This window comes from Balaenoptera musculus, chromosome 1, assembly GCF_009873245.2.
Source record: "Balaenoptera musculus isolate JJ_BM4_2016_0621 chromosome 1, mBalMus1.pri.v3, whole genome shotgun sequence".
Classification (NCBI taxonomy): Eukaryota; Metazoa; Chordata; class Mammalia; order Artiodactyla; family Balaenopteridae; genus Balaenoptera; species Balaenoptera musculus.
In genome coordinates, this window is record NC_045785.1 from 45,416,790 (window position 1) to 45,437,621 (window position 20,832).

The 20,832-nt window shown below is 41.4% G+C and overlaps 1 protein-coding gene across 4 annotated transcripts in view; it reads left to right on the forward strand.

Moving 5' to 3' along the window:
- TCEANC2 (transcription elongation factor A N-terminal and central domain containing 2) overlaps positions 1-10,832 on the forward strand; it is a 38,534-nt gene extending 27,702 nt beyond the window's left edge. For all 4 annotated transcript variants that reach the window (XM_036852159.1, XM_036852149.1, XM_036852167.1 and 1 more), the window contains exons 4-5: positions 1,360-1,553; positions 9,475-10,832. In XM_036852159.1, coding sequence (XP_036708054.1) covers positions 1,360-1,553; positions 9,475-9,663 — 383 coding nt within the window. In that variant the 3' untranslated portion in view covers positions 9,664-10,832. The remainder of the gene's footprint in view (positions 1-1,359; positions 1,554-9,474) is intronic.
- The last annotated feature ends 10,000 nt before the right edge of the window (positions 10,833-20,832 follow it).

The following is a 20,832-nucleotide window of genomic DNA, read 5'->3' on the forward strand; positions in this document are numbered from 1 at the left end:
AACACTTTTTGAACTTTAATTCTAAATGTTTACTTGATTTCTTTGGCTTTTCTGTGTGTTTATTTTTATCTAAGTAATTTTGCATATGATATTTTTTGACCCTTTCCTCTTTTTCCATTTTTATTATGAAAATCTCAAACATTCACAGAAATAAAGAGAATAGTACAAACCCCCATAGGCCTTTCACCTACATTCAGTAACTATTAAGGTTTGGTCGCATTCACTTTATCTTTCCCTTTTTTGTGTTTTTGTGCTGTTACTGAAGTATTTTAAAGCAGAGGCTCAGACCTTTTGTCATTTCAGCTCTACATACTTCAGTATGCATCTCTAAAAAATATGGATGTTTTCTTACATAGCTACAATGCCATCATCATGCTCAACAAAATCAACAATAATTCTTTGATATAATTTAATAACCAGTGTATATTCGTATTTCTTGTTTATCTCAAAATATATTTTAATTAGTTTATTCCAATCAGGATTTGGATCACACATCACATTTGATAGTTTGGACTCAAAAGACTCTTTTAATCTTTAGCAATCCATAACCTTACTCCCTTTTTTTAAGTGCCATTGATGATTGAATGTTGTCCTGTAGAATGTCCCACATTCTGGATTTGTCTCTTAGGCTATAATTTAACTTATTCCTCTGTCTCTCATATTTTCTATAAGCTGGAGGTTAGCTTTGAATGACTAGTTACTAGGGTTATGGTTCATCTTTTCCTTGGGAGGAGGGTGCAAGACTACTTCATAGGTAGGGCTGTGAAGTACTACCTCTATCTGATAGTGCCACTCTTAGGGATGCTAAGATTGATCAGTGGAGATGATGACACCTCACCTTTCCATTGTACATTTCCCCATCAACCTTTCATTGACTGATTTCATCCACTGTTGATTGTCACCTGAATGAATTATTTCATCATGGGCCACAAAATTTTTTAAAATTCTGTCAATTTTATCACATTTATTAGCTGAATAAAGAACATTCTGTCAATAACTAGGACTGTTTGGTTGTCCTGAAATATAATATGTACTGAAAAGACAAGATAAATGCTTAATTCATTTTCTTTTATTGCAATTTTTGGATTAAGGAGTTGGTACCTTAGGTGTTCCATTTTAAGTATCTATTGATCGTGCTTCTGTTTTATGACTTATTTCATTGGCTAGCCCAGTGATTCTCCCCCAGTGATTATCTTGTTATCTCAGCCTCTGAGAAACAAGTCTTCATTTGCACAAGAGCCTTTACATCCTTAGGTGTGTGAATGACTTGCTAAGTGCCACACATTAGTCCTTCCAGTTCTGTACTTTTCAGAAGAATACAGAACAATCTTCTCTTTGGTTTCTGTTCTCTTGTTCCAGGTCACACTGTGAACAAGATGCGTCAACACTCAGATTCAGAAGTGGCTTGTCTTGCCAGAGAAGTTTACACTGAGTGGAGAACTTTCATTGAAAAACACGTGGATAGACCTTCTATAGAAGTCCGAAGTGATTCCAAAACCGAGACATTTAGGAAAAACGCCCAGAAATTACTCTCGGAAGCCTTGGAATTGGAGGTAATGTCCTGGTTGGAATGTGATGACTAGGTACTCTGGGTTAAATGACCTTCATATTTTCATAATGAACTTTCATAGTCTTAAGTGCTATGGCTTTATTCTAATTTTTTTTTTAAAGATTCTGGATTTGTAAACATTCTGGGGGACAGTATCGTATAAAGAGTGCAGGCTTTGGAACTAGCAAGACATGGATTAAAACCCTGGCTCTAGTATGTGCTGGTTGTGACACCTTAGGCAAATCTCTTAACATTTCAGAGACTTGATTTTTTTTTTTTTTATATAAATTTATTTATTTATTTTTGGCTGTGTTGGGTCTTCGTTTCTGTGCGAGGGCTTTCTCTAGTTGCGGTGAGCGGGGGCCACTCCTCATCGCAGTGCGCAGGCCTCTCACTATCGCGGCCTCTCTTGTTGCGGAGCACAGGCTCCAGACGCGCAGGCTCAGTAATTGTGGCTCACGGGCTTAGTTGCTCCGCGGCATGTGGGATCTTCCCAGACCAGGGCTCGAACCCGTGTCCCCTGCATTGACAGGCAGATTCTTAACCACTGCGCCACCAGGGAAGTCCCGAGACTTGATTTTTTTACCCGTGAAATGAAGATTATAATTCCTAACCTAAGATTATTGGAAAGATTAAATGAACCATATATACAAAAGAATAGGATAGTGCCTGGTGGTTAGAGGTCACTTAATGAATGTTGGTTCCTTCCCATTTAAAATTGTTACCCTAACAAATACCATATGATATCACTTATATATGGAATCAAAATATGACACAAATGAACTTATTTACAAAACAGAAACAGACCCACAGACACAGAAAACAAACTTATGGTTACCAAAGGGGAAAGGGGTTAGGGGAGAGATAATTAGAAGTTTGGGATTAGCAGATAAAAACTACTATATACAAAATAAATAAACAGCAAGGTCCTACCATATAGCACAGGAAACTATATTCAATATCCTGTAATAAACCATAATGGAAAAGAATATGAAAAAGAATATATATATATATATACACACATATATATATGTGTGTATATATATATATATAAAACTGAATCAGTTTTCTGTACACCAGAAACTAGCACAGCATTGTAAATCAACTCTACTTCAATAAAAATAAATAAATAAAATTCTTTCCCTTTCCACTGAAGCAAAAATTCTGAGATGGACTCTGTTACGGAATATCAATGGCAAAATAAATAGCTGTCTTTTGAAAAGACTGTACTCCATTTTTGGTCAGCACTCATACCTTTAGTTCTAATGCATATAGTCAATTGCGCAATCCCTATCATCTTCATGACCAACAGTTAGATGGTGTTAGTGGTTTGAGGTACACATGCTGGAAGAAGAATTTTTGCTCATTAGCAATAATATTAATCATCATCATCAAATAAATCTTATAGGTCAATTAATATTCTGGAAAAATCAGACATATAACATCCATATTTTTCCCTCTTCTCAGGGTATCCCTAATAATGTATCCTTAAAGAATAACTTAATATTATTAACAAAAGAAGCAATTCAGAAGTCTGATTTAAATACTAGATCTGTCACTGCATTCTCTGAAAAAATATTTTAACCTTTCTATCTCTATTATGTATCCACAAAAGAAAGGCAAATGGGCTTGTGGTATATTATTTACTTTTTAAAAATAAAGTTTTGGGTTTTTTAATACAAACTTATGATAGAAAATGAAAAAATATGGAAAGGAAAAATAAGATCACCATTGAACCTACCATCCAGACATAGTCTTGTTAACATTTTGGTGCATTTCCTGTTTGGTAAATTATTGTAGCTCTTTCTTTTTTGTTTTAATAAACTTACTTATTTATTTATATTTTTGGCTGCGCGCGGGCTTTCTCTAGTTGCAGTGAGCGGGGGCTACTCTTCGTTTTGGTGCGCAGGCTTCTCATTGTGGTGGCTTCTCTTGTTGCGGAGCATGGGCTCTAGGCACGCGGGCTTCAGTAGTTGTGGCACGTGGGCTCAGTAGTTGTGGCTCGCGGGCTCTAGAGCGCGGGCTCAGTAGTTGTGGCGCACGGGCTTAGTTGCTCCGTGGCATGTGGGATCTTCCCGGACCAGGGCTCAAACCCGTGTCCCCTGCATTGGCAGGTGGATTCTTAACCACTGCACCACCGGGGAAGTCCCTGTAGCTCTTTCAATGAATACTGGGCAAGTTATGATTATCCCAGACTTATTAAGAGCCAATTATGTACCAACTGTTCCATAAGATATTTTTATTGATTATTTAAATAACATTGCAGAAAATTGACAATTATTCACATTTATGTTGTATTTTTAATCTTGATCAATATCAGTTAGTGTCATTTTGTATATACTTTTCTATATATTTCTATTCTTATATTTATAATTTTTAATGTCCATTTGATGGTTCAGTGAATTAATATACTGTAAGTTTGCTTAACTTTTCCTAAGAAAGTATTAATATGAATATTAAGCCCTTGGAAGAGAGAAAAAAAATATAAAGGTTGTAAGTCTAATTTTCTGGAGTATCGATTAGCCAACAAGACTCGCTATTTGATGTTTTAAAAGAAGTTTATTTTTTAAATAAACCAAAATTATTGCAGAAACATAGAGTATGGGTATATAATATGTAGTTAATGTGGTGGTAAATACCAGTTCCCTGTGGTATCTTTTTAAGTAAATGATAATAACGAAGCTATGTTTGTAAGGATTAATGAGCAGTTTGCCTGCTATATTAAACTCAATAATAATTATCCTTTTAGTTTATCCATTAATTATCCTTTAACTGGCACATCAAGTGGTAAGCACTCAAGTGTTACAAAGCAAAGTTTAAAAAGTGTGATACATTCGTTAGTGCTTTCCAGTGTAATTGGAAAAAATATCAGATTAAGCATAGTTGAATGGTTTTGATCCCAAAGAGTAAATTTTGAAAATTAAAAGTGTGCATCTTAGCCATCTTCCTTGGCCAAAGAAAATCAATCTGTTTTCCCTGCATAAACAACAATTTATAGTATTTTCTTATCAGTTTGGTATGTCAGAAAATATAAATACAGACACTTTTTACATAAAGTTAACTCTTAGCACCCATCATCATCTGAAACATTTTCATATTAGGGCAAATCAGTGAACCATCTAATCCAGTATCTGGTCTTTGACAGTATCCAATGTTGAGTGCATTCAAATCAGACATCAGATCTCCATAAATGTACTTTATCAGGCAGTAGTAAACCATTGGGTAAGTTATTGGCCCAATAACTAAAAAGCTTTTGCAATTTGATCTTAGCATGTGTTTTTTCAAATCCACTCATTACATTTTTATAGAAAATAATGTTTCTGTTATTTGTTTGGTCTTATCCTTTAGTAGTGAAAGCCACAGATAAAGAATATACACACACAGCCCAAAAGTGCATCTCTTTATTACTCTACAGATCTTGCTTTCCAGATTCATGGATTGTTTCCTTGTTCTTGGAATAAAGGAATAGATGAATAAAAACTCCATTGTTGAGACCCACACTCCATTCCCCTTTACTTTCTCCCTTCCAGATCTTCTTTGTTCTTCCCTGTCTTTTAGATCTTTCCTCATATGAACGTCCCCTGTAGTGTCATTCTCTTACTTCCCCTTCCTCATTATCCACTCTCCTTCCTACCTCACGGCCTGTGATCATTTTCCTATTATGTCATTTTAAAAAAATGAATCTGATTCTCAAAGTGAGCCTGTTATCGTTAAGAGTTATGAAACACTGGCTGGTTGGCCCAGTTGGTTGTCAGATGGTGCTAATGAGATCCAGGTCAGGGGTACATCCCCATATGGGACTGTTAGTTTTTTTTTGTTTAATGGCCTCAGACTGTACCTCTGGCTTTGACCAACTCTTTAATAAATGTATTCAAGTGGTCAAAAAGGAGTGTGGGTATATATGTACAAATCCAATCATGCTATTGGAAAACTCATACAAAGTTTGCTTCTAGTGGATATTCAATTCACCAAATGTTTAGTTCTACTACTACTAGTGCCAGAGGAGAATGCAAACATGAATGAGTTGCAGTCCTTATCCTAAGAAAGCTTACTGTCTCCTGACTAAGAGCCTGTAAATGACTGACTAAATACGAGGCAGGATGAAATATGTCTGAAATAGTGTTACTAGCAAGTGGTATAAACACACAAAGGACAGAACAATGAAATCTGATGGGGAAATCTGGGAAGGTTTCATGAAAAAAACAGCACTTGAACTGGCCTTTGAAAGAGTGGTTGGATTTTGCTAACTAGAAAATACATATAAAATAGAAACATATTTCATATTTCATATGCTATGTATAGGATGTTACTGAAAGAGCAGAAAAGGAGGGAGGTATATGTGGGGAAAGAGGAAATTCATTTCACAAATATTTACTGAGCACTTAATATGTGCCAGTACCTATGCTACTAGGCATGGGGAGTTTAGAAGTGGATCCAAAATGGTACCAGCCCTGGAGGGGCTCACAATCTTCTGAGGGAAGTAGGCAAATGAATAGTTACAATACAGTGTGGGAAGTTCTGCACTTAAGGTAAACACATGAAGAAGAGCTTCTTCCCTTGTTTTTAAAGAGCTTACAGATGTGGCAAACATCACTAATTGATTATGGCACCATTTCTTCTGAGTTCAGAATCCTTGACAAAAGACAGCTCTGGGTGGATGTGTTTTATATCTTCACCCAGCTATTGCCAGTTTGTCCAGGATTGGACAACTGAATACCACATACTCAACTCACAGGTACAAATAGATAAGGAAGGCAAATCAGATTCTCTGTCTCTGGGAAATTGAACTAGGAAATACCAAGAAGCAACAGTGGGAGTTTTGAAACAGAAGGGATATTGGAGGAGTTATGAGGAAGCAGAAGCTATGGGTAGAGATGTGTAGAATAGGGGGAGAGAATAAGGCAGTTAGAATTGATAGTCAGTAAAAAAAAGCAAATGTAGAGGAACAAAAACATGTGAAAAAGAGACCAGGCAAATCATGAGAGACACAGAGAAAGGATATGGTCCATAAATAAATCCCTAGGTTTCTTACAGCATTCTCGTTCCCATTCATACACATGTATCTCATAGTAAATCCCCTTTTTCTCAAGGTCTCAGTAAGGCTCTGGTCCTTTCACCCAAAAGGGCTTACCTAAATTATCAGATTAGAACCCATTGGGAAGGCCTCTCAACTTGGGTAGGTTTGGATTATCCAAAGGCAGTTATAAGGTAGGCATTCTTCACTTTGTTCAGTGAACATGTTATACACAAGGATGCATGATGAATCATTTTCCCTTATGGTATACATTTTAATATTACAAATGTTTTTCTTCATTTCTTCATTCCGATTGGCCTTCATTTAACAAGAAGCATGCATGAGAATTGTTAGCTACTTGCTTCTTATTCCCATCACATTGCTGGTATAGCACCTATCCTGCTGCCCCTTGGTTTTCTGTGTACATGCCTCTCCTTTCTAGGTTGTGACTTCTTAGAGGGTAGGGGGTCAGGTGTTTTCTGCTTGGGTGTCTCTAATACCTAGATCAGACCATACTCAGAGTAGCGACTCAGTAACTATTTGCTGAATGAAGTATGAATAAGTATCCAGTTCTGTGAATTTCAAGGCACTCTCAAGGTTCTTTTTTTATATATACTACAGTTTGATGGAATGGCCATGACTTATTTTTGCAAATGCACACATACCCTTCTTCCCCTAACAACCACTCCCCTCAAAAAAAGAAAAATTAAAAAAAAAAGCCTTTTTTCTTGCCTGTCATATTAAGTGAATCTCTAAACAGTCAGTGACTAACCATCCTCACACTGGGACGAGGAACCCTCATTGGGGTGAGGAGCCTCTTTTGCAAATGCTGCTGGACAAATGCTGGGCAGACGGCCAGCCACCCTTATAGCCTTGTAAAGTTGTCTGGTACCCGGGATGCCGCAGGCTGGGGGCTAGTTCAGTGCCCACCAAGGAGGCCATGAAAAGCTCGAGGAGCCTGGGTTCTGGAGAGCCATGGCACCACGTCCACTCACTCCAGCACCAGCCTTGGAGATAATCAGTCAGTCATCAGGACCCCAAACTTCCCTGAACACCTTTTGTCTGTTACACCTAGGCAGATGTCTGGACCTGGATATTCATTCTCTCTCTCCCTTTCTCTCTCTCTCTCTCAGTCCTGTTCTGTTCCCTGCGTGGTCCTCATTTCTTCCAGGTTTCTTTATTATATTCATTTTGGTCTGCTGGTCTCTCTCTTTTGTTAGGACACTTATCAAATGTCTGGTGATCCTTTTTTTATTTTGGTGCATTTTTTCCTTAAACTTTTCCTTTTTAAAATATAAGTATAGTACATATATGGAAAAGCACACAAAAGATATATGTACAGCCCACTGAATTCAACACCAAGCAAGTGCCCGCCTCACCTGGCCTGATCCTACTCATTCTCCAGGTCTCACGTCAAATGCCATTCCCTCCTGAGGCCAGGAGCTGCCCTCCTGGGTCGGGTCCCTTTGCTGCAGCTCTGTGCCCCAGAACTCGCTCCTGTCCTCTTTCCCAGCCCTCGGTACACTTGCAATCCCTGCTTCTATCTGTCTCCAGCCAACCCGTGCTCTCTGTGGAGTCAAGAGCTATGTTGACCTTGTTCACTGCTCTTTCCTCAGCCCAGGCACATAGTGCTGAGTAAGCATTTGAATGTGTGGTAGGGTAGGGAGGGAAAGAGTGAAGGGAAAAAAGCAAGTGAGAGAGAAATTTGTTTCCTGTTTTCAAGGAACTCACTCTCAGGGAAGACAAACTCAAAAAAATAGATCATTATAATATGTTATGAAAATGACTAAGGGAAGCTCGGGACACTGTGGCAGCCCCAAGGGGAACTTTCAGTCCTTTAAACTAGGATTTGCTTTTTTTGCTTTTTGTTTTTTAGCTAAGCTTTGACATACAAATAGGAATGAGTTTCCTAGGGAAATTGCGCCTTGCTGAGGAAACGTGTACCTGTGCAGAGGCGTAGAGGTGTGTAAAAGCAGCTGAGGTTGTTCAGGCTGGGCCGGGGTCAGGACCAGGGAGGCGAATAGTGAGCGATGCGCCTGGAAAGGAACGAAGTGAGGGGGTCCCTGACCAGCAACCCGGTCTGGCCTGGATCCAGATCATGTGGGCAAAAGTCTCAGACCTGTCCTGCTTTCATTAGGCCTGTGACTTCAGCAGGGCTTGGGCCTGAGCCAGACCACCCCAGAATTGCCACAGGTCCTATCCTCTAGGCCCCTTTCTGCTTAGCTGACCCTGCAGAGGTCTCTCCAGACTCAGCTGGTCTCTCAGAAGGTTAAGGGGGCAGTGAGTATGGTGAAAGGGAAGAAACATGGGTATTGGAGTCGGGGGCTCCGAGTCAGAGTCCCAACTCTGCCTCTTAATAGTTGTAAGATCTGGAGCATTCCTTTACCTTTGAACCTGTTTCCTCATCTATAAAATGAGATAATAGGACTTGTGAGCAGTAAATGTGAAAAATGATTTATAAACTGCTTTACACACATATTAGGATCCAGACCCAGTGTTTTTAAAATACTGTAAGGGGTTAAAAGGCACTTAAAAAACAAACAAACAAACAAAAAAGTATAAAGTGTTATACTGATTTATTATCCTTGGTCTTCGTTTCCTGGTTGGTAAAGTACAGGGCCCAGGGCCCAGAACCCATTGCTTGGTTCAAGCCAGTTTCCTGTTATAATGGCAAATATTACCACCCGGCAGGGGTTGTGAATGAGGTCCCTGTCACAAAGCACATGGCCTTGTTCCTTAATTGCCAGGGTGGAATTAATTTGCTCTTCCTGTTTCTTTTGTGACAGGAAGTAGATGTCCTTGAATTTCAGTTGATTAATGGAGGCCTCTGAGCAAAGTGCTCCAGCCTCTCTTGCTTTTTAATCCTTATGCAATGCAAGACCCTAATTTGATAATTTTGCTGTTTTTTTAGATGGATCACCTACTGGTTGAAAATATTGAACGGGAAACGTTTCATCTCTGCTCCCGCCTCATTAATGGGCCATACCGGCGGACAGTGAGAGCCCTGGTCTTCACATTAAAGCATCAAGCTGAAATCCGGGCTCAGGTGAAGAACGGCACGCTGCCAGTCGGCACGTTTGTACAGACCCACAAAAAGTGACCTGAGGATGGTTCCAACCCTGGGCTGGGCAGAAAGGAAAATGGGCCTTTCTCTGCCATTCAAAGACTCTTTTGAGTTTGGGCGATGGCTGATGCTGGCGGTGCTGAATTTTCCCATGGTGCCATTCCTTCAGACAGAGGATACAGAGAGCCCCGGGAGACAGACCTGCAGGAAATGCTTCATTAGCTGGAGTGCGCTGGTGCTGCCTAACAGGATGTGCGCTCGCTGTCGCTAGGAAGCGCAGTACGGTTGCCATCACCCAACACAGTGAAAGGGTGACGGATTCCACTGTGAATGTGCCAGGCACACCTCTAAACTTCCCCCGTGTCAGGCAGATGAAGTTACTACTTTATTTTGCCACCCTGCAGGTAACTGAAACTCAATTACCGCAGCTGCTCACTCGGTTCCATCCCCCTGAGTTTAGATAGCTCCAGTGCCTCTCAGAACTCCCCTGTCTGTTCTCTTTGCTCTACCCCAGGGGTGAGCCTGCCGGAGCCCGTCAACTACCCCTTCTTTCCAGAACTCACTTATCTGAACGTTTCAGCTCTCCCTGGAAGACCTTCTGTGTTGGTCTCCAGAGCCCCCATGCTGAGGCTTCTAATGAGGAACTGGCCTGAAGCATCCCCACACCTTGGGGTTTATTTGAATATGTTGGCTCTCTCGGTTTAGGGCTCTGTAGAAGATACATAATGAAATTGCTCTTGAAATGAATTATTGTAGGAGAAAAATTATATACATATGTATTTTCAAATGAAATACCCGTATATATACTTGCTTGAACAATTATGTAAGTGATATTTGCTTTTTTAAAAAAGTAATAATAAACTGGGGCTTTTCTGTCCCTAAAACCAAAGGTATGGCTTGTTCACTGAAAAGTTGAGAAAGAGTATAGTTGGTGAAAGAAAGAGTTTTGGGTTGATAAAGAGTATAGTTGGTGAAAATAAAGAATGATTGGACAGGAATTTGAGGGAGATAGCAAGACCCAAAGAAGGTTTTTTAGGTTAGGGGAGCCTGGAGCATGTTTGTAATCTGCAAAGAAGGAGCCAGTAGAAAGGGAGAGATTTAGGGAATTCCCTGGCAGTCCAGTGGTTAGGACTCTGTGCTTCCACTGCTGGGGGCCCAGGTTCGATCCCTGGTTGGGGAACTAAGATCCTGCAAGCCTCGCAGCGCAGCCAAAAAAAAGGAGAGATTTAAAATCCAGAAAAAGAAGAGATGGATTAAAAAGGAAGGACACCCTGTCTCTCACACTCACGCACACACTCAGCTTTTTTCTGACACTCTTTTGACAGTAAGTTGCATACATCACATATCTTTACCCCAAATGACCAATAAACAAGAAATGATGCTTAGGGACTTCTCTGGTGGCACAGTGGATAAGACTCCGCTCTCCCAATGCAGGGGGCCTGGGTTTAATCCCTGGTCAGGGAACTAGGTCCCACATGCATGCTGCAACTAAGAGTTCACATGCCACAACTAAGGAGCCAGTGAGCCGCAACTAAGGAGCCCGCCTGCCGCAACTAAGACCCGGTGCAACCAAATAAATAAATAAATATTAAAAAAAAGGAAAAGAAATGATGCTTAACCTCAAAAATATTCAAGAAAATGCAAAATAAAGCAATAATACAATGCCATTTTTCACCGATAAAACTGGAAAACATTTTAAATTAGGACACAGGGAGGGGGAAGGGTAAGCTGGGATGAAGTGAGAGAGTAGCACTGACATAGTATATATGTCATAGTATATATACTACCAAATATAAAATAGCTAGTGGGAAGCAGCTGCATAGCACAGGGAGATCAGCTTGGTGCTTTGTGGCCACCTAGAGGTGTGGGATAGGGAGGGTGGGAGGGAGACGCAAGAGGGAGGGGATATGGGGATATATGTATACATATAGCTGATTCACTTTATTATACAGCAAAAACTAACAAACACAACATTGTAAAGCAATTATACTCCATTAAAGATGTTAAAAAAAAATAAAATGCCAACTTCTGGTGAAGATGTGGGGAAATGGTCACTTTTATACACTGATGGTGGGAATATGAATTACCACATCCTTCTTGGAAAATAATCTGCTGATATTTACAAATATTTAAACATATATGTACATTGACCCAGCAGAAAGTTTTCCTAAAGAAACACATAATACATACAAGGATGTTTTGTGCAGCATTATTTGTGTGTGGGGAAGACTGACAATGAGTAGTCATTAAAAAGAATGGGACTTCCCTGGTGGCGCAGTGGATAAGAATCCACCTGCCAATGCAGGGGACACGGGTTCGATCCCTCGTCCGAGGAAAATCCCACATGCTGCGGAGCAACTGGGCCCGCGTGCCACAACTGCAGAAGCCCGCGCGCCTAGAGCCCATGCTCTGCAACAAGAGAAGCTACCGCCGTAAGCCCGCACTGCAACGAAGAGTAGCCCCTGCTCGCCACAACTAGAGAAAGCCTGCGCGCAGCAACGAAGACCCAACGCAGCCAAAAATTAATTAATTAATTTAAAAAAAAGAATGACTTATGTATCCATTGACCTGAAGGGTTGACCAAGATGTATTATTAAGTGAAAAAAAAATTTATAGAGAAATGTCTTTAATAAGAACCCAGTTTTATAAAAAGGAAACAAAAAAATCCTATATATGAATGTATGTCTTTGTACAGGATTATATGAGCACAGAGAAATGTATGAAACGATATATATCAGGTCATTTCCATTGGCTGCCTTAGGGAGGAGAGGGGAGTCAAGATGGCATGAGAGAAGATAGGAGATGGGGAAGAAAAAAGTCTGTAGCAAGATGAAATCTGCCAATGTAATGATGTTGAATACACTCATATGAGTTTGTGTGTATGTTTATATTTTTGTTCTTTTAATGGATTAAGCTTATCAGATTTATTTTAGAGAAATTTAAAAAAAGAAGCAAGGACAGAAAGAAAGGAACTAACATTGTCTACCTTCTAGGTGCTAGATACTTTTCCTAAGATAATTTATTAGCATTTACATTGATCTTTATATAGTTCTTTAAAAATCCTGTTGAATCATCTCGTTGTATTAGTAGGTATTGTTTCAGTTTTTTAGATTTCTTCTTTTATTCAGCAACCATTTGCTGAGCACCCCTTCCATGGGGCCTTGTGGATACCTAGCAGGAGCTACAGATGAGACCCTGAGGCTCACCAAGCAGAAGTATCTTGTTCAGTTTCCCACTGCTAGTAACTATGGGAGCTGGAATAATAATTGCTCAGCACTGTGCTAGACATTTTAAAAAATACCCAATTAAAGGTGAGAAAAGTGAGGCTCAACAGTGGTTTAGTAACTTACTCAAGGTCACACGGATAGTGAATAGCAGATCTAAGATTCAAAACCCAGGTCTATGCTCAACATCACTAATCATTAGAGAAATGCAAATCAAAACTACAATGAGGTTTCATTAGGTCCCATTTGTTTGTTTTTATTTCCATTTCTCTAGGAGGTGGGTCAAAAAGGATCTTGCTGTGATTTATGTCATAGAGTGTTCTGCCTATGTTTTCCTCTATGAGTTTGATGGTGTCTGGCCTTACATTTAGGTCTTTAATCCATTTCTTTTTGTAGTGAGGTGGATGGACCTAGAGACTGTCATACAGAGTGAAATAAGTCAGAAAGAAAAACAAATACCGTATGCTAACACATATATATGGAATCTAAAAAAAAAAAAAAAGGTCAGAAGAACCTAGGGGCAAGACGGGAATAAAGATGCAGACCTACTAGAGAATGGACTTGAGGATACGGGGAGGGGGAAGGGTAAGCTGGGTCAAAGTGAGAGTGGCATGGACATATATACACTACCAAACATAAAATAGAAAAGCTAGTGGGAAGCAGCCGCATAGCACAGGGAGATCAGCTCTGTGCTTTGTGACCACCTGGAGGGGTGGGATAGGGAGGGTGGGAGGGAGGGAGACGCAAGAGGGAGGAGATATGGGGATATATGTATATGTATAACTGATTCACTTTGTTATAAAGCAGAAACTAACACACCATTGTAAAGCAATTATACTCCAATAAAGATGTTAAAAAAACAAAACAAAAAACTGCAATGAGGTATCACCTCACGCCAGTCAGAATAGCCATTATCAAAAAAGCTAGAAACAATAAATGCTGGAAAGGGTGTGGCGAAAAGGGAACCCTCCTACACTGTTGGTGGGAATGTAGATTGATACAACCACTATGGAAAACAGTATGGAGGTTCCTTAAAAAACTAAAAATAGAGCTACCATATGACCCAGCAATCCCACTACTGGGCATATACCCTGAGAAAACCATAATTCAAAGAGTCATGTACCACAATGTTCACTGCACCTCTATTTACAATAGCCAGGACATGGAAGCAACCTAAGTGTCCATCATCAGATGAATGGATAAAGAAGATGTGGCACATGTATACAATGGAATGTTACTCAGCCATAAAAAGAAACGAAATTGAGTTATTTGTAGTGAGGTGGATGGACCTAGAGTCTGTCATATGGAGTGAAGTAAGTCAGAAAGAGAAAAACAAATACCGTATGCTAACACATATATATGGAATCTAAAATAAAAGAAGGTTCTGAAGAACATAGGGGCAGGACAGGAATAAAGACACAGATGTAGAGAATGGACTTGAGGACACGGGGAGGGGGAAGAGTAAGCTGGGACGAAGTGAGAGAGTAACATTGACATATATACACTACCAAATGTAAAATAGCTAGCTAGTGGGAAGCAGCTGCATGGCACAGGGAGATCAGCTCAGTGCTTTGCGACCACCTAGAGGAGCGGGATAAGGAGAGTGGGAGGGAGACGCAAGAGGGAAGGGATATGGGGATTTATGTATGCATATAGCTAATTCACTTTGTTATACAGCAGAAACTAACACAATATTGTAAAGCAATTATACTCCAATAAAGATGTTAGAAAAAAAAACAACAGGTCTATTTGCCTGTATATAGCCTCCCAGGTTGATTTCATCCACTCTCATGGTTTCAAGCAGCTTTTACATGCTGATGACAACTCCAGTTTGTATCTTCAAACCATCCTTGTCCCCCAAGTTTCAGACCCTGGATGACCAGGATCAAATTTGAAGGGTCTTTGGAGCACTAGGCGAAGGCGTTTGGACTGATTCCATGCAGGAACTATGCAGTTAGTTTTCTGGTTAAGGGGCTGTCTAGAAGAGAAGCTGGAGCAGGGAGAGAGACCGGAAGTGGGAAGCTTCATTTTTAAACAACCAAAAGGTTCTGTTAACTTAGGAACCCAGAGTAAGTTGAAGACAAATTGCTCTCTGGCTGAAAGGCTTCAGTGGTGATAGTTGGAAACTGCAATGATTGCAGAGATGTGCTTTGGAGATTTGGAAAGCAAACTATGTTATTTGTGGCTGTTTTCTCCTTGATGCATGTGCAGAATTTCCATGAACACTAATGGAGCTATTCTGAGTGCTTGCTGAAGGGAAGGAGGCTTGCAGACATCCATCCAAGCTTGCCCACCCACTAAGAAGCACCTCTGAGTTCCAGCCTCTTAAAAATGAAAGGGTCAGCTAGTGAAATGAGGTGAGAGAAGTTCCTGGGACCTCTGAGTTGCCTGTAAGCCTAGGCATGAATATGTTTTCTAAATGTGTTCAGTTGCTAGGGGAAATTTGGGAGACTAAATACCATTAGAATCTGCTCCAGCAGCTTATTGATCCTTTTCTTGTGGTCGTTAAATTGGAGGTCCTGGTCTTTGGAGTAGGGAGCTTGTCTATTTTCATTCACTCAACAAAAAAATGTTGCCCAGCTCCTCTGTTCCAGGGACTAGACTGGCCCTGGGGAAACTGCAGTAAATGAGATACAATTTCTACCCTTCAGGAACTCTTAGTTTGGTGGGGAGACAGACAGGTAGGGAAATAATTACAGTATAGCATATTAATTGTTTACTGTAGATATTTAAAATGTTGAGGAAGTGGAGAAAGCAGTGATTAACACCATTCTAAGGGAAGGGAAGTCTTCACACAGTTAATGTTTGAACCACATCTCTAAGGGCAGTTATGAGATCTTAGCAGAGGGGTCAGTATGTGTGCAAAAGCACAGAGGTGTAAAGTGCATGGCTTGTTTCAGTAAAGGCAAATAAAATGGGTGGTCGAAGCATAAGGGTCTTAGGAATGGAGAGAAATGGGGCGAAAAAAAGCCTGGAGGGCTTGTGAAAGAGTTTGGACTTTGGCCTTCAGATCATGGGAAGCCATGAGAAGTTTCTGAGGAGGTGAGGGACCTAATAAGATGTGTGTTTTAAAAAGATAAAAATGTTCCTGTATAAACAGATATTTAAGAAAAAAAATTTAATGAAAAAAAACACAACTATTTAAGGCAAAGGAAAGAAACACTTGAGATTCAATAAGTTAGAGATTTTTTTTTTTTTTTGACAAATGAAGTTTAGAGTTGACCAAACAGATATCATTAGAGAGTCCCAAGTTTGAAAAATGGCAGAAAGCTGAGATAATGCATTTACTGTGTTCAGTGGTGAAGGAACAGGCAGCTGGCCTTTTTTCATTTATAGAATATCAGGTTTTTAAACTTGTGCTTGTCAACCTTGGTTTTCTTTTGCTACAGCCTCAGGCCTCAGAGCCTCACTCTGAGATGTGTAATGTGTTTTGGATGCGTTTATCACAGCCAGATGGGCCAAGGGCTCAGTTTGTTACTGCCCATTATTGCTATCGAAGGGAGTCCATCCAGAAAACAAGGCTTTGGAGCTTCGATTAGTTTAGTGACACTGCCTTGGTTTCAGAAGAGAGATGATTTGATTGGATGACTTTGTATTTTCCTTTAAATCAACCAAAATGATACAATTGCTGCCAGGAATAGGCTTACCCATAAGCTAAGGAGGTTGGTTTCAAGATCCAAGAAGACCAGGATGTCCAATCAAATGCTACTTTTTCATCTTGTTAAAATCTTTGATTTAGGGAATTCCCTGGTGGTCCAGTGGTTAGGACTCGGTGCTTTCATTGCCGAGGGCACGGGTTCAATCCCTGGTCGGGAAACTAAGATTCCACAAGCCACACAGCATGGCCAAAAAAAAAATAAGAAAAAAATCTTGGATTCAGGGCATATTTACTGAGTTCTCATGTGCCAAGCCCAAGGGTCAAAGGGATAAGTAAAACAGTCTCTGGCCCCAGGAAGCTCACAGTCTAGTGAAGGAGACAGATAAACCATTTTTTTTATAAATTTTTTTTTTTTTTTAATGAGCTGAAGGACATTATTGCAAATTTCTTTTTTTTTTTTAATTTAATTAATTAATTTATTTATTTATTTTTGGCTGTGTTGGGTCTTCGTTGCTATGCATGGGCTTTCTCTAGTTGAGGCAAGTGGGAGCCACTCTTCATCACGGTGCGCGGGCCTCTCACTGTCGCGGCCTCTCTTGTTGCGGAGCACAGGCTCCAGACGCGCAGGCTCAGTAGTTGTGGCTCACGGGCCTAGTTGCTCCGCGGCATGTGGGATCTTCCCAGACCAGGGCTCGAACCCGTGTCCCCTGCATTAGCAGGCAGATTCTCAACCACTGCGCCACCAGGGAAGCCCCAGATAAACCATTTTTTAAAAGGCAGACAATTATGAATTATGAATTAAAAAAGAGGAAATAAGCCAATTAACATATTAGAAGATGCTCAACCTCACTGGTAATCAGGGAATGGCAAAGATTAATGCCATCTTTAAAGACCTAAAGGATGCAGGGATAGTGTTCCCTTTAACTCTCTATTTAATTCACTGGTCTGGCCCCTACAAAAATCAGATGGATCCTGAAAGATGACAGTGGACCACAGCAAGATCAACCAAGTGGTAGTTCTAATTGCAGATGTGGCATCTTTCCTAGAGTACATTAACATGTTCTCAGGTACATAGTATGTAGCCAATGATATAGTGAATGTTCTTCTTTTCCTTCCCTATCAGAAAGGAAGATCAGAGTTCGTATTCACTTGGAACAGACAAAAGTATACATTTAGTCTTGCTCCAAGACTGTTAACTCTCCCGCTGTCTCCCAACCTAGTCTGGAAAGACCTGTACTGCCTAGGTATCTTGCAGAACATCACACATATCTACTGTATTAAAGACATCAGCTAATTGGACCAGATGAGAAAAAACAGCGAGTATATCAGAAGCCTTAGTGAGACACATGCATTGCAGACAGTGGGAGAAAACCCTATGAAGTTTCAGGGGCCTGACATATCAGTGAAATTTTTAGGGACCTGTCATCTGGGATAGGCCAGGCACATTCCTTCCAAAGTAAAAGACAGTATTGCATCTACTCCCCCATTATGAAGGAAGCACAATGCCTGGTAGGCCTCTTTGGGTTTTGGAGGTAGCATATTCCTTCCATACCTGGGAATACTGCTTCATCCCATACACTGGATAACACAGAGGTTGCCCATTTTGATGGGGACCCAGAGTGGGGAAGGTCTCAGCAGCAGGTCTAGGCTATAAGACAAGTAGCCCTGCTGTGTGGACCATATGATCTGGCAGAACCCATTGTATCTGAGGGTATCTGTAGTGGGAAGAGATGCCTATGGAGTTTATGACAAGGCCTAGTAGGGGAGTCACAGTCTAGACCCCTGGGGTTCTGGAGCAGGGCCATGTCATCTGTAGCCAGGAATGACACACTTTTCAAAATACAGCTCCCAGGGACTTCCCTGGTGGTTCAGTGTTTAAGAGTCCGCCTTCCAATGCAGAGGATGTGGGTTCAATCCCTGGTTGGGGAACTAAGGTCCCACATGCCGTGGAGCAACTAAACCCGCGCACCACAACTAGAGAGAAGCCTGCAATGAAGACCCAGCGCAGCCAAAAAATAAATAAAATAAAATTTCAAAAAAAAAAACCCTCAAACAAACAAACAAAAAACAAAATACAGCTCCTGATTTGCTACAGGGTTTTGGTAGAGACAGATCGTCTGACCACGCATCACCAAATTGACCACGCAGCCAAAGCTGCTCATCGTGAGCTGGATTCCTTCAGATCCACCAAGTCATAAGGTCAGACAAGGCCGGCAGCAATTTGTCATGAGATAGACCTGGCACAAGTGGGATTGGGCACAGCAGGGCCACAGGGCAGAAGGTAGCTGCATGAAAAGGTGGCCCAGACACCTATGTCACCCACCACATTTGCACCAGTGTGTCTTCCTCAGCTCACCTATGATTGTCTGGGGAGCTCCTTATATCCAGCTGGAGGAGAAAAAAGCCAAAATTTGTTCATGAGTGAGTCGGCTCAGTACATGTGAGCAAGCCAAAAATAGACCGTTGCTGCACTGCAGGCCCCACATAGGGGTGTCCTTGAAAGACAGTGGAGGAGAAAATACTTTCAGTGGGCAGAGCTTTGAATAGTACGTGTAGTCATCCACTTTTTGGAGAAAGAACAGGGGCCCAAGGTTAGAATATTACTGGATCTCATGGGCAGCAGTGAATGGTTTGGCTGGTTGGTTAGGGATCTGGAAGGATAAGATTGGAAAACCAGGGACAAGGAGACCTGGGGTAGAGGCATGTGGATGGACCTATGGAAATGGGCACCAAGCGTGAAGGTCATTGTATTCTGGTGGGTTAACACCCACCAGACAGTGTATACCATGGAAGAAGCATTAAACAACCACGTATATGCAGTCAACATTAGCCAGCCTCTAAGGCCACCCCAGTGCTGGCAAAAGAGATGCCTATAAACAGAGTAACCATGATGGCATGGAGAAAGGGCACGTATGGGCCCATTAGCATGGGTTCCCTCTCACCAAGAGTCATCTAGCTATTGCCGATGCTAAGTGTTCAACCTGCCAGTTACAAAACCCAACTCTGAATCTCAGATATGTTTCTTTCCCTTGAGGAAAACAACCAGCCACTTGACAAGTTGATTATATTAAACCCCTTCTACCCTGGAAAGAGCTGTGATTCATCTTCACTGAAATAGACATATATCCTCGGTATTGCTTTGCTTGTAGGGCTTCATCCTGTGTAACTCTCCAAGGGTTACAGAGTGTTTAATCTACTGGCATGGGATCCTGCATGACTCTACAGCAGTGGGCACATGGCCATGGAGGCAACTCATCCCTTCTCATACTGCACTATCCTTAAGCTGCCAGCTTGGAACTATCTGTAGAAGGCATGGCTGAGGTACCAGCTCAGAAACAGTACTCTGTGAGGACAGGATGTCGTCCTCCTATAAGCAGCATATATTCTAAATCAAAGACCATTACACAGTGCTTCGTCTCCAATAGGTATTATAGAATACATGGGTCCAGGAACTAAGGGATGAAAGCAGGAGTGGTCTCATGCTTACCATCACTCTCAGGAAGCATCTATGCTTCCTGTCCCCACAACTCTGGGTTCTGCAGGTTTAGAGGTCCTGGTTCCCAAAGAGGCAACTCTTCAGCCAGGGGAAACATCAAGATGACTATTGAACTTTTTGCCGTGTCTGACACCCAGGCATTTTGAGCTCCTGGTGTCAAGGGACCAGCAGGCAAAAAGTAGAGTCACCATTCTTTCAGGCATAATTAACCCTGATCATCAGGAGGAGGTAAGGCTGTTGTTAAGCACTGGAGAGCAGGGAGGTATATCTTTGGTACCCAGTTGATCCATTTGGAAACCCCTTGGTACTCCCTTGCCCAATACTTGCAGGAAATAGACAAGTGCAGGGGCCACGGCTTGAGAAGGATAAGGTGACCACAGGCTCAGACGTCTCAGGACGGAGGGTCTAGATCATGCCACCATGTAGGTCACTGAGACCAGAAGAGGTGCTAGCCAAGGGTAAGGGGAATCGAGAATGGATAACAGAAGAGGAAGATGATGAGTGTCAGTTGCGGCCTCAAGACCAGTCACAGTGGTGAGGGTTGCAGTCTGTTCCACTAACTTTCCTCTGTAAGTTTCCCCCAGGAAAGAAAGCCCACCAGAATCCTGGAAGAGATGCTCCCAGAACTTAAATGAAGAAGCGGGGCTGGATGGCACAAGGTGTGGGCTCTAGAAGATGCTGTTCTACGCTTCCCAGACCCCCAACCCTATGACCGATGCACCCATTCCCCCTCAGCTAGCAGCTAGCAGGGGATTCCCTCAGCTCAAGAGAGTTACCTCACCCCAGGTCAGACCCCTCCCCCAGGGCAGGTTGATTCAGGGTTATAAAGGCCTATTTCCACTGCCCCAACTCAGCACAACTCTGAAGGACCAGGGCTTCAGAGCTCT